At 40.2% G+C, this 14458-nt stretch overlaps 1 protein-coding gene across 22 annotated transcripts in view; it reads left to right on the top strand.

The window, feature by feature from the left end:
- The window catches only part of ptprdb (protein tyrosine phosphatase receptor type Db), a 281632-nt gene that overhangs the window by 214632 nt on the left and 52542 nt on the right, over positions 1-14458 (top strand). For all 22 annotated transcript variants that reach the window (XM_029259211.1, XM_018737900.2, XM_029259225.1 and 19 more), the window contains one exon: positions 13763-13951. In XM_029259211.1, coding sequence (XP_029115044.1) covers positions 13763-13951 — 189 coding nt within the window. The remainder of the gene's footprint in view (positions 1-13762; positions 13952-14458) is intronic.

Here is a 14458-nt window from a genome sequence, read left to right as displayed (position 1 = left end):
CTGGGTGTATCCCCTCTCCCTCCAGCCTTACGTCCCAAGTTGCCAGGTTAGGCTCCAGCTGCCTGCGACCCCGTATGGGGCAAGTGTGTGTGTGTGTGTGTGTGTGTGTGTGTGTGTGTGTATGTGTGTTTCCTGTTGTTTGTGGGCATTAAAATGAACAATACCAAACATATTATCTAAATCTTATACTCACCTTAATTTGTATAACCAGCTAAACTAATGCCATCGTAATCTTCTAACATAGATATGTGAGTCTCAGCTATAGGAATGAACAGTAGACTTGTGAAGTGGTCATGTTTCAAACCATATCGCTGCTATTTAATAACCACTCAGTTATAAAAATGTCCAACAGATACCAAGTTTCATCAGCAGCAGGAATATTTTTTTCTAATGATAATTTCCTAGATTTACTAATCTATAAAAATTTAAATATTCATAAACTTTCTTATGACTGACCCATGATATTAGAAATGATCTCTTTTAGCAAGCTGACCTTCCTGCTTGTGAATGTAAGGCATATGGCAGGTTAATTATGAAATATTTCTAACAAGCAAGCCTTCTGTTTGCTTTCCAACCTGGGAGGGTAGCCTGTCACATCTCTGACAGCCATATGAGCCCCCTGTAGGGGAAACTTCCTCTTTTGTCAAGGTCTGTGGATCCTTACTGTATTTAGCATGCAAATGATACTCTGCAGGCTATGCGTTATGCTAATGAGTCATCAGTGTTGCGCCGTTGGTTTACCTGTGAGGCCTCAAACCAAAGAAACTCATCTACACGTTCCCAATCTGTCCACCAGAGACTAAGCACCCCATGACATAAGTAGTCCCATGGGTGCAACTGTGCTTCAGGTTTGGTGCTGTTGCCGGACCATTCGTTCCACACAACCAGAACCACATGTACCATAAAATATAGTTTAATCAAAGCATTCGGGAAAAATTTGGAGATCCTGTATTCAGCCTGGACACAGCGAGTTTCAGTGCTGCTCATGTGAGCAGTTAACTCGGTGAGTTTAATTTCCAAGGCCAGCATGGAGTTAGAAAATTTCTTCAGTTTACCATTAATATTGGCATTGGCAGCATTCAGCTGAGTTTCCAAGGTGCTTAGCTGGCTTTCATTTAGCTTCCGTACCATTCAACCGATTGAACATCTTGTTCATAATGCTTTGATGGGATGGTTGACTAGGTGATATTTCTGTCATCCGTGCCACCAAACTAACTGGCACAGTTTTCAAAAAACCAAATTCTCAACGAGATATTTATAGTACATTTGCTTTGTGATGGCTGACAAACTTACTACGATTTTACCAAAAACAATAGTAAACGTGCATTTCAACACTTCCAGTACAGTAATGTATAAAGTTTTATGTTAAGCTACAGCTTAAGAGGCCACTTGCAGTGAAACATAGAGAATTCATTTTTTCTTATCTCACTGTGTTTTTGTACTATATTCAGGGTATTACTGACACTGTAATAACCTTTCAAGCATCTTTTTGAAGTAAATTTTCTGAATGATCAGTAACTGAAAACACTTTCATTTCCAATTTCTTTTACTTTTTCTGGTTCTAGTAAAATATGTAACTTTTGAGCTGGTCCCAGTTTACTTGATAGATGAAACAGAGAAATTGCGAGGATGGGCATTATCAAATGTATGGTTCTTTCTGTATGTCAAAGAATAAATGTTTTATGAATACCAATGTTTTTTTTTTTTTTTTTTTGTCTTCAGTTATACTGATGTTTTTTTATAGCCTGATATAATATTCAACTAAGGCAAAGCTTTTCACATATTTAGATCAGTAAAACGACATAAATCCATGAGCGTCACTGAAAAAGAACAAGCCCGGTATTTTCTTTCACCTTTTCAATCTAGTAGTGAAATCCAGCTAAAGCATGTTATTTTCTGTTTATTTCCTGGTTTGTGGAATGTAGTGTGTCACTCTGACTGATAAATCAATTGTTGATTTCCTATTTTAAAAGTAGCCCGTGTGCTTCTAAAATATGTAGAGATCAGCACTCATGTGAAGTGCAGTATGAGCTTTACTCCTGTAATTCCCTTGCATTGGATTTTGATCCATTTGGCTGTAGCATGGATGTAGATGACTATAAATGACCTTGTTAAGTGAATATATGCCCCCATATGTTCCCTTTTAGCAAAATCCATTACAGTTTATAGATTTGTCCAGGGTTATGAAGAAAATATATTTGGGGTGAAAGGGCCTCTCATTTGCCAATATGGAAATACCTCTGTAATGCAAATATGGAAACACTCTTACTCCCCCTCCCCTCAAACTCATTTGAGTCATCTACTTGTGATGGATGACTGGTATCTGCCTGGGAAGTACTATAGGTTCTGAAAATAACCAGGAGCGATTAACCAATAAACTTGATGGCACGCTCCTATAACCATCATCAAGGTAATTTTAATAACAAATTAATTGTTTGGTTAATTACGAAATCCTGGTAGGGTTTACAAGGAAGCCAGGCTATAGATTGTTGTAAAGAAATGTTACAATGTTAATGGTTCAGTTTGAAAAACTGAAACAATAATTAATAGCACTTTTTGATTCCTTGTTAACAATTAAAATGTGCTTGCAGTGTACCTTTGTAAGCTTTCAGTTGATCTGTTGCAAAGACAAAGATGAGTAGGGAAACCTACATGGCAAAATAAATCTTTTTCAGTCATCAGAGTACGCTACTGATGATCCATGAACTCTGTTTCACTGCTTCTTTTCTGGCTCACCATTAGACTAGAGTTGTGCTGTCACTGGTGTCCTGCCAGCGTCCATTTGGTTTGCGTGAAGAGTCATCGCTGGCAAGAAGAAAGCGGAAACTCCCCATGCCCCTTGTACAAGCGGAAGGGGGGAGCGAGGACTGCTGGCAGAATGTGGCGGAGAAGCAACAGCCCCTGTGAGAGTGCTCTGTGGCCGATTTCTGCACAGCAGCCGACAATTGGACGGAATTTGATAAGGTTTTCTCCAGGAGCTCGGCCTATTTATTGCCTTTATACTCCCTTAGGATCAGCCCACACCTGCAGTCCTTAAACACGTACACGAAATGGTATCGACCACAGCATTTCAGTAAAGGGCCTCATCAAACCTTAAAATGGGTTGTAATAATAAAAAGTAAACCTAAAAGGCTATGTAATAATATTGAAGTTTTATTACATAAGATTCATGTCATTATCTTCCCCTACCCCCTCCAAAGTCAATTTGAATACAGCACATTGGTGATTTTCTCTGATTAGACTTCTTGCCAGCGTTTATGTCTGGGGTCCTGCTGGACTGATTGTGTTGGTTTGCATAAAGATAGTTCTACCCATCCTTTAAATTAAGACCATAAATTTGACAAATTAAAATTGATTGCAAAATAGGCGCTAGATTTGCCTCGGGTATTTTTGGATTGCCTAAAAATTAATTAGAATGAGGCTGAAGTCCCACAGTAAAGATGATCAAGCGTTTACATAATGATTTGCTGCTGTTTATCAATGGCTTATTTCTGAACGATACTTAGGTGCCACCTAGAACTTTGCTAATTGACGAGAACGGGTTGAAACCCTAAAGAGTAGTCAGTCCTCAGCCCCTCCCATACTTTACTCAGTTAATCATTTGTACATCTTTCTGTTGCCAGTGTCGCTGCTCTACACTGTCCCCTGAGAGGTGAAACATGAACTATCTCTGGCAACGGGCATTTAAGGAGAGAACTCTGCCATACCTCTCCTGTAGTGAGGCTCAGAGTGTGTTTTTCTTAGACATATTCTGAGTACTGCTGGGCTTAGACAATGTGTAACTTTTGAATGAATGAATGAATGAATGAATGAATGAATGAGCTTTATTGCCAAGTATGTTTACACATACAAGGAATTCGTCTTGGTGACAGGAATTTTCACAGCACAGACAGAATGACAGTAACAAGACACAGATAATAAAAGTACACACACACACACACACACACACACACACACACACTTTCAGAACCGCTTGTCCCATACGGGGTCGTGGGGAACCGGAGCCTACCCGGCAACACAGGGCGTAAGGCCAGAAGGGAAGGGGACACATCCAGGACGGGACGCCAGTCCATCGCAAGGCACCCCAAGCGGGGCTCGAACCCCAGACCCACTGGAGAGCAGGACCTGGTCCAACCCACTGCGCCACTGCGCCCCCTATAATAAAAGTAGAGTGGGCTAATAAAAGATAAAAAAAAAATATATAGAGTATAAAGTACACAATATACAAAATAGACACTAGCCATTATATGTTTGTACAGGTATGTGATATACAATGCAAGGGAAAGTAAATAAGAGATATGATGTGAAAAATAAATATAAATATAAATAGCATTGTTTATTGCACCAGTTTACTCCCTAGCGGGCATTTAACTGTTCATGAGGTAGATTGCCTGAGGAAAGAAACTTTTCCTCTTCCTGGCTGTCCTGGTGCTCACTGCCCTGTAGCGCCAGCCAGATGGCAAAGTTTCAAAGAGGAAGTGGCCTGGGTGCGAAGGGGCTAGGATGATTTTGCCAGCCATTTTTCTCACTCTGGACGAGTACAATTCTTGGAGAGTGAGAGGGGTGTGCCGATGATTCCTTCAGCCATCCGGACTATCCACTGTAATCTTCTGAGGTCTGATTTCGTAGCTGAACAGAACCAGACAGTTATAGAAGTGCAGAGGACAGACTGGATGACTGCAGAGTAGAATTGCATCAGCAGCCTCTGTGGCAGATTGAACTTCCTCAGATGACGAAGGAAGTACAATCTCTGCTGGGCCTTCTTCACAATGGAGTCTGTGTGGAACTCCCACTTCAGGTCCCGTGAGATGGTGGTGCCCAGGAACCTGAATGACTCCACTGTTGCCACAGTGCTGTTCATGATGGTGAGTGGGGATAGTGCTGAAGTGTTTCTCCTAAAGTCCACAATCATCTCAACCATTTTGAGCGTGTTCAGCTCCAGGTTGTTATGACTGCACCAGGCAGCCAGCTCTTTAGCCTGCTGTCTGTAAGCAGACTCGTCGCCATCCTGGATGAGGCCGATGAGTGTGGTGTCATCTGCGAACTTCAGGAGCTTGACAGAGGAGTCTTTTGCAGTGCACTTGTTGGTGTACAGGGAGAAGAGCAGTGGGGAGAGCACACATTCCTGGGGGGTGCCAGTACTGATCGTGCAAGTCTTGGATGAGAATTTTCCCAGCCTCACTAGCTGCTGCCTTTCCGTCAGGAAGTTGGTGATCCACCGAGAGATGGAGGTGGGCACAGAGAGTTGGGTTAATTTGGACAGAAGGAGGTGTGGGATGATGGTGTTGAAGGCCAAGCTGAAGTCCACAAACAGGATCCTCACATAAGTCCCTGGTTTGTCCAGATGTTGCAGGATGTAGTGCAGTCCCATATTGACTGCATCATCCACAGACCTGTTTGCTCGATAAGCAAACTGCAGGGGGTCCAGTAAGGGTCCAGTAATGTTTATTGATGGAATCAATGTTTATAATACTGTAACTCTCTTTGGAAATTCCATTCTCCATGAATGTTCAAATCTGTTCTTTTATTTGAACTAGTAGCATAGTTTATGAAAATGCAATACTGCAATAACAGTCCCAGAGTTGTCTGTCTTTCTCTCTGTGTCTTTCTGCCCATCAGTTAAATTTATTTAGATGTTTTCTGTTGAATTATTTTTTTGGGGGGGAAACAGCACAGTGGTTAGACCACTATGTTGCCTCCTCTAACACCCATGAGCAAAGCAATTCTCTTGAATTGCTCCAGTAAAAATTACCCAGCTGTACTTGGGTAATAATTGTGGGTAGCTTACTTTGGAGAAGTCTTAGCTAAATGAATAACTATAAATGTATCTGACTAAATGATTTGTATTACATGACAGAACGGCCTTCTTTTTGCTTCCTGTCCCTTTTTATTTTTTTCTTCCCAGCTGAAAATTATGCATGTATTCCATTTACAAGTTCATGAATGAGCTATATACAGTATTTTCCTAGTTGTAAAATGTTAACATGGATTCCATTAACACCATTTATGACTTCTTCTTAAGGTAAAGTGGTACCTGTAAGAACACACACACACACACACACACTTTCAGAACCGCTTGTCCCATACAGGGTCGCGGGGAACCGGAGCCTACCCGGTAACACAGGGCGTAAGGCCGGAGGGGGAGGGGACACACCCAGGACGGGATGCCAGTCCATCGCAAGGCACCCCAAGCGGGACTCGAACCCCAGACCTACCGGAGAGCAGGACCCGGTCCAACCCACTGCGCCACCGCGCCCCCAATTTAAGAATAGTGTTGTACATAAATCTACATTTTCAGTCTAATTTAAGTTGAAAATAGTTTAGTGAATTTTCTACATCTGTAAATCAAATCAAAACTGGGGGCATCTAATCTGAAACAGTCTGTCGGAGCAAAGTATGTTGAGAACCCAGATACACCATTTAATTGGTACATTTTTACTCCTTTTTAGCTTCTTTTAAATGCTGGCTACTCCTGGGAACATTTTTTTTTTCTTCCAAGATGAAAACTGACATATTTTAAACGATTTTCTCCTCGACTGTCAGTCACAAGTAATCCTGGGGTGCACTGATTACAAACTTCTTTGCAGTGATGTGCCAAACTGCGCTTCCACCCTTTTCAAAAAATGGCATGAAATTTGCATTTCAGGAGAAGGCAAAAGACAAAAGAAGAAAGGGGCAGCAGAGAGACAAAGATAGAGGGTTTTAAAAATGACATCATGGAGCTTGGAAGGGTATAGATTTGCTGCCTGTATTGTTACCAATAGCTTCTTGCATGCGCTAAAGCAATAAGGACAGAGGTAAAACAAAAGCATAATTATGGGTTCCCTTTTCTTTTGCCAAGGAAATCATAGTTGAATACATCAGCTGAACTGTGGCCAAGTTCCCCATCTTGTTTGAAGCGGTTTCTGGTTGGTTTTCGATTGATGTAGCTTTAACTCGGCCTCATTAAACTTCCGGCAAATGTAAAAGATTGTATCAAGTGGAAATCAATATCGTTACCCCATAATTTCATTTTAAATTAATGTTTCTCTGCCGATTTTTTTTTTTATTTTTTTTTTTCCTGATGTTAGGCCCATTCTGTGCAATTAGATAACCCCTCAAAGTGGATGCTCTCTTGATGTGATAACAAAGATATTCTGCCCCTCCCCTTGAAGCAGGAGCCAATCAGAATGTCCAATCAGAATTAGATAGGCCCTGGGCTGAGAAGAGCATATTTTGTGATAAGGGACAGTCACTTTTTGCGAGGAACAGGCATCAGTCACTCATCCAGCACTGACAGCTCCCCGATCCTCTGCAAAGTCAGATTATGAGTGTGTTCAAGCGTCTGTCTTCTGTAAATTACCTTTTTTGTCAGGTTTTGGCCTGAGCCAGGATGTCATCTGTGTCTGAACAATGATTTATCGAATGATTTATTCCAGGCTCCAGCACCATTTTCACACGCCACGTACTCTCTCCTTCCATTTTGTGCCTCCTCTCTGAGCTCATCCCATTCTAATCTTGCCTCTCCCAATCACATGCATGTTTTTAGATGTCCTTTTTTCTCTGCACAACATAATATTACAAAGCATAATTGCAAATCACACAATTAAGACATATTCAGCATATCATGCAGCATTTTACTGAGCCAAATTAAATAATTTGTTTGTTTCTGGTTTTGTTGCTATAGTGTGTGTTGCAGAAATGTGAAATGAAAAATGTTAATTGTGTATCTTGTGTGTCATTGTACATCAGTGTCTTCATACGGTCTCTGAAATACACAGAAATACTTAAAAAGTATGAGTTGAAAGAATAAGGGATAGTTCTGAGTAAACGTGTATTTAAGAAACATTATAGTTGCATAGTGGAGTTTTCATCTACTTTGCTTCTTCCTTCTTCTCTGCCTTCCCTCCAGTTTTGAGTGCCCTTTTCACACTAAGAACTAGCCTTCAGCAAGCACTGTGAGAACTAGTGGTCGCTCTGAGTATCCATTAGATAAATATCAGTTTGACTCAATGTGGTGCTCCCTTATGAAACTTCAGGCATGTGAGGTAGAAATTATGTCCTCATGATGACAATAGAGGCCTAACAGTCCTGAAGGCCTCCAATCCCTGCTTGCCACAGAATCCGTAAAGAATGCGTGCGACAAATACATTAGTGTCATTGCTTCCGCATGAGAGAACATGTCTTATTTGCACAAACCATAAATATCCCATCTCATTATTTCATTTCCTTAATGTACTGTTTAAAAATTACATACAGACACTTACTGTAGGAAAGATATATGTTTTTAGGTCAGTTGTGTTCTGCTGAGGAATAATCACTACTTCTTTTTGAAGCGAGCATTAAGGTGATATGTGTTTTGGTTGTCTTGCTGAATATGAGTACCTATTTACTCTAAGAGAGGTGAGAATTTTAGGACCACATTTACATTAATAACGTTATGCAAATTCAATATTACGATAAGTCACAATTGTCAAAAGAAAATTCTAACAATGTGGCAGTATGCAGGTCTAAGCAGCAACAGCTAAATATGATTTAGTTCTCTGAGATCAGGCAGTCATTAAATTAACTCAGCACTGTTGGGTGAACACTAACTAATCATCTGCTGTCAGCTTAGAATAGCTAATGGTCTTTACTGAACTGTAGTGACTTCACTGGATGATTATTAATTTTTTTTTCTTTAAATCTGAAGACAAATAACATTTTTGCCCTGCCCTGGTACATTGCACTGAATACAAACTATTTTTGTCCACTACACAATTGTCATTCATTACTGATGTCCTGCTTATGTTTTTATTTCATTTTATTTTATTTTACACCTTATTTTACAGTGGATGTTTTTAAATGGTGGAAAAGTGATTATATTTCTGAAAAGTATAGCATATTCTTGATTGTGGCAAAGATAAGGTGTTGGACCATTAAAAAGACCTTATATTGTAAAGCCCGTGGCATTTTTTTTTCCTTCTTTTTCATATTTAACCCTGAAATCTTGCATAAATTCCTTTTGGTGTTTGTCTTTTCTACCATCTACATAGACTTTTGGAACATTTACGAAGTTGCAGCTGTTTTCTGGATAATAAATATGTAAATATGTTACAGTAGGCCTCACTGAATGTTTTTATAACCAAACTTAATTAGATGTGTAGATTTAGTAGTAGAAAACAAAGTCAAACTTCACAACAGGAACGTAGGTGTATCGCTCGGAAGTCAGTTTTATATTAGCAACAAGTACAATTTATACAATAACAAGTGGAAAGCCTTGCTTAGAACTAAGTTTTTAAGGTAGTCTTGTCAGAGAATCCATTTAAGACTTTATAACAACATAAAAAACTTTTCTCTTCTTTTGCTTTTCTATATAAAAGTAGTTGTGCCACTACATGCAGTTTTTTTTCTTTTTCATGTGATTTTTAAAGGATTTCAGGTGTAACCTTGCACAGCAGTAAGACTTCGTAAGTGTCATTGAAGCTTTGTGACATCCTCATGGGATTTTATGGTCGATACCAGAGAATGTTGAAAGCTATCCCCAGGGCAGATGGAAGAGCAGCTGGCCAGGCCTATAGAGCATGAGCTCACCACATGCAGCAATGCAGTGCCGGTGCACTGTTGGCTTGAACTTGGCTTGGACAACAATAAATAGACTGAAGAATGAACACTAACATTTAGCACTCCTGTCCTACAGGGTGATAACTTTTTGTTTTCTTTGTTATTTCCCCATTCAGATATACCTAGTTACTGAATGATTCAGGATACGCTGATGTAGGTTGTTTTTTTTTCCTCAGGCTTGAAACTGTGAGGAAACAGTTTAAATGACACATGGCATTGGAAACACTACAAACTTGAACAGATTTTCACTTCTTAATACCTACCCCACATTTCAAAAAAGGGTTAATGTTAACATGCTAGTTCCCAATAATATATTAAATTATATTTTAAAAGTTGAAGGCCTTCAAAAAATAGAAAAGTAGGAAATTTTCCATTCTGACTACTCTTCTTAGAACTGGTATTCTCATGCTTTTTTCTTGCTTTCTTGCTGTGTTATTCAACTGATAGAACTGCTCCTAGGGTTTCCTGCAGCCGTGGTGTTAAAGAATGCTACTGTTGGCTATTGACCTATTCATTTCTGCAAGGCTGACCTTGAAACTACTGCAGATCAAATGTTTTCACATAGCCACCTTACCCAATTGATTTTTTTTTCTTCTCTTCACAAGCGCATTAAGTTCAGTGGGGATATTGCTTTAATGGTACATTGATGCAGTTTTTTTTTTTCCCCCCCCCACTCTCTTTTACAGTTGTACAAACACTAAAAGCAAGCTTTCCATCAATGATTTCATGTATCACATTGTTAGATTTCCTTATTTGTCTGTTCTAAGTTTCAATGTTTGTTTTCATTAGAACGTACTTGTGTATTTTACCAAGATGTTTAATGCCTTATGTTTAACATTTTTAATATGCTTAATTTTTTTTTTTTTTTTTTTTAAATTGTATTGAATATCCCTTGGTGGGTGTAGTGGCATGCCAGGTTTGGCCAGTGCCTGCTGTGTGTCAGGTCTGGGGTTCAAGCCCTGCTTGGGGTGCCTTGTGGTAGACTTGCGTCCCGTCCAGGGTGTGTTCCATCCTTCGGCCTTGCACCCTGTGTTGCGGGCTCCGGCTTGCCACAACCCCTCTCGGGATTGTAGACATTGGTTGGTTGAATATCACATAGCTTTCTCCACATTTTTGGTGTGGTCACCTGACAAGCCCTATATCTACCTGTGGAATACTGTACTCTAGCTTTGCATTCTTCACATTCCCTTTTTTTGGTCCAGTTCCAAAGTTTTCTGTTTCTGTTCCTCAGTTATATTTGTGCCCTGTGTGATTGATTGCAATCTGAGATTTTAATAGACTTGCAAAACTCCTCAACATCCTTAAGAATGGAGCCTAATGCAGCAGGAAATCTGCTAAGATTAGCAGCTGCTTACCAGTTGTAGAATTTAATGTTAATGAGGAATATGTTGCTCAGGTTATGTAGGGCTGAGTATAGGAACCACAGATTTCCTATTTAGAAAAACACTATAATAAGTCCAGATCAAAATTAAAAATGTCATTTCACTGTGTGAATGCCATTTGATTGCTATGGGGCATAATGAGGATGACATTTAAAACAGTGTTGAAAGGGTGAGCTTCTGATGGCGAATGAAAGATGCTGCAGCTGCAGAGCAGTCCTACCTTTTTGGCAATCCGTGCTTACAACATCAAACTGGCTTTGCAAAAATTATTACACTGAAACAGAAGCACTTTAAGAGAAATGCTTGTCACTGCCTTCTTGACATTGTGGATGCACGACATCATTACAAAAATGCACTCAAAAACTATCCAGTTTTGCACAACTATTGTAGTGTAAACTGACCGTTAATGCACAATCACAGTGATTTAACTAAACAACTCAAGAGAGGTCAATAGAAATTTCCAGTGACTAATTAAGCATGGAAAAACAAGAGCCCAGATGCATTTTTTAAAAAGCTTCATCAGCAAGCTCACAGGGTGTCACAACATTAGGACAGTCTTATAAAAGATGCTATATTAGGTTGGTGGTTTATAGCTTAATACACACAAAACATTGCCTGTAATAGCAGTGTTATCCATGTATGTCCCAGTCAAAATTTAAATAACCTGATTAAAGTATAAAGAAAACAAGTGTTTTTCTGGTGTGCTATGCCCAATCTGTACAGTTGAAATTCATAGATGATAATGTAGAATACAATAAAGGGTTACTATCCTCTGCTGGAGGAACTACACACCTCACTACGCTGCCAACCAGCATCTCACAGACTGATTGTAACCACATGCTGTTAGCATCCAAGGACGGTAATTCATGCTAATTATCCCACTTTGGACACCAATACGTCCTGATTTGACCTACAGTTGGAGCTCTGTAAAGGGAATGCATGTCAGCCAACAGATGTGCTCAGGAGGCTGTGTGTACACTTGTGATGATCTCTGTGGCCAACGCTTCAGCATGTGCAATATGCCTTTTTTTGATCCATTGCAAGAAAACATTTGCTCACTCCACTTGTTGAAATGCTTATCTTCCGTTTCCTCAGAGCTCCGTGATCTTTGACAGGGTGCAACCTGAGGGCAGGTCTGTAAGGACGGCCTGATTCCCCCAAACACAGATGCTACCATGAAGGCTAATCCTTCACATGCCTCTGTGATCTCAAGTGGCCTTCCCTGTAATGTTTCATTTATTTGTAGGGACACTTGACTAAGAGTGCTGATGTGGGTAACAAAACTGGGTCAGGCAGGTCATTCAAGGCTAACAATGTGATAAAAATGAATCAGAAGTAAATTGGTGAGTATCAGGTTTACCAAATACAGCAAAAACGTGTCAGCCTCTCTAAAACATTGGACAGGGATCTTTCTCAAACTACTGCACGTGGTGCAAGAGATCAGAATTAGAAAGTATTAACCCGTTACCAAGAAAAAATGCTGAAGGTGCAAGAGAAGAAGATTATGGTGTACTGCAATGTATGTGTGTGTGTATATATATACACACACACACACTGTCTGAAATTGCTTGTCCCAAGTGGGGTCGAGGCAAACCGGAGCCTAACCCAGCAACACAGTGGGGACACACCCTGGATGGGACGCCACGAGCAGGACTCGAACCCCAGACCCACCAGAGAGTGGGACCCAGCCAAACCCGCTCCACCACCGCATCCCCCACATATATACAGTATATATTTATGTTTAATTTTTATTTATTTCTCAAACAATAATGGTGACCTTATAGTTCCTGAAATAACTTCTGTCTCTGATAGTTTGCACATAATAGTGTTAAATTGTTGCTGGGTACTGGAATACTTTGGTCCCTGCTCACTGCCAGGTTTACTGGGTAGATGCACTCTTGGATATAGATACAATTAAGATAATTAGTGGAAAGAAACAAACTAACTGGACTTAAGAATCACACGCCCGCATCTATGTCTGTCTTCCTGCTAATGTAAAGCACACACAGTATTTTTTTTTTATGAGATGTACGTCGCTTTGGAGAAAAGCGTGTGCTAAATGAATAAATGAAAATGTAAATGTAAGGCAAGTTTTCTTTTAAAATTCCATTCTTTGTAAACGTAGCAGCAGCTGCACATTTTGTTGTAAAGCAATTTCCGTGGTAAAGCATACATTGCCATTTTCATTGTCACTGCTGCATCTCTCAGAGTGGGTGACTCATAGAAAGTGGGCACCCATGTTCCACAGGGGAGACACGAGCATGTGTCCTACATAGGAAGATGAGCTGTACATGCTGTATGTGCTCCCCTATGACAAAACTGCCCCCCACACACTGAAAAATTAGTATTTCAAATAAGACAATTATCCTGCAGTTCAAAAGGCTAAAGGATATCTGGTAAGCCAAACTAAATAAAAATATAGGTGTTAGAAGTCTGGAGTTCATATGATTTGTTCAGTGCTTTAGTGTGATTTTTCCTTCTGTTATCTGTCGACATTTTTACCACAAAAAGCTTAGTTATTTGGCTTATCTCCTTTAGAGCTGCACAAAAAGTGTTTATTTTTAAGTTTTGGATGCATAAATTTGTTAATATTGTGAGCTAATGTAAAGATAACTTGCTCTTACATCCCCTGAGTGCCTTTAAGCATCTGTCTCTGCATGACAAGATCATGCTTGGAGTGGAAGTATTGGCGCAAGCCTGGTCCCGTTCCCCCCGGCGAGGATGGATGGGGAGGGGCAGGGCGTGGCGGGCAAGGGCGGGGCTTGCCGTGAACCGCTGCCTGGTTTCCTGTATTGCAGAGGACCAGCTCCCCACCGGTTTCCCCATCATAGACATGGGCCCCCAACTGAAGGTGGTGGAGCGAACCCGCACGGCCACCATGCTGTGTGCTGCAAGCGGCCACCCTGACCCAGAGATCACCTGGTTTAAGGACTTCCTGCCTGTCAATACCAGCAACAACAACGGGCGCATCAAGCAGCTGCGATCAGGTACGGTCCCCATGACCATTGCCGGTTGGTCCAATGCTGCTTTCCTATTGGTTTGTTTTGTTCTCCCTTCTCCTGCCTTTTTTTGATTTGAAGGTAACGTAGAGTTTCTGCCTCTTGCTTCTCCTCCGCATTGTTTGATACACGTTCTTCCCTGTCTCCAGTGTTGTCATGGCCTGTTGACTGTATTGTCTGTGTTTGTGCCTCCTCTTTTACTACACATTGCTCACTGCTGTGACTGTACTTTTTATGAGTTTTATTTTTTATTTTTAATTATCTCAGTTTTCGATGGATCCATTTTTCTCCTATGTATCACTTTCTTTTTATTTTATTTTCCAAAAATAATAATTATAATAATAATATTATTTTTCAACATTGGACTTCATTTAGAGCTCACAAAGGAGTATCACCTGTTTTAAACCATTCCATGAAAGTAAACTTAAACTAATAGCCTAATTGACCACAGAAATCATTTTAAAATACATTGTGTTTGGTGCTCTTTCCAGCATT

The sequence above is a fragment of the Scleropages formosus genome, chromosome 16, assembly GCF_900964775.1.
Source record: "Scleropages formosus chromosome 16, fSclFor1.1, whole genome shotgun sequence".
Taxonomy (NCBI): domain Eukaryota; kingdom Metazoa; phylum Chordata; class Actinopteri; order Osteoglossiformes; family Osteoglossidae; genus Scleropages; species Scleropages formosus.
The sequence above is the reverse complement of the archived record's forward strand: the minus strand, read 5'-3'. Positions and strand labels throughout refer to the sequence as shown.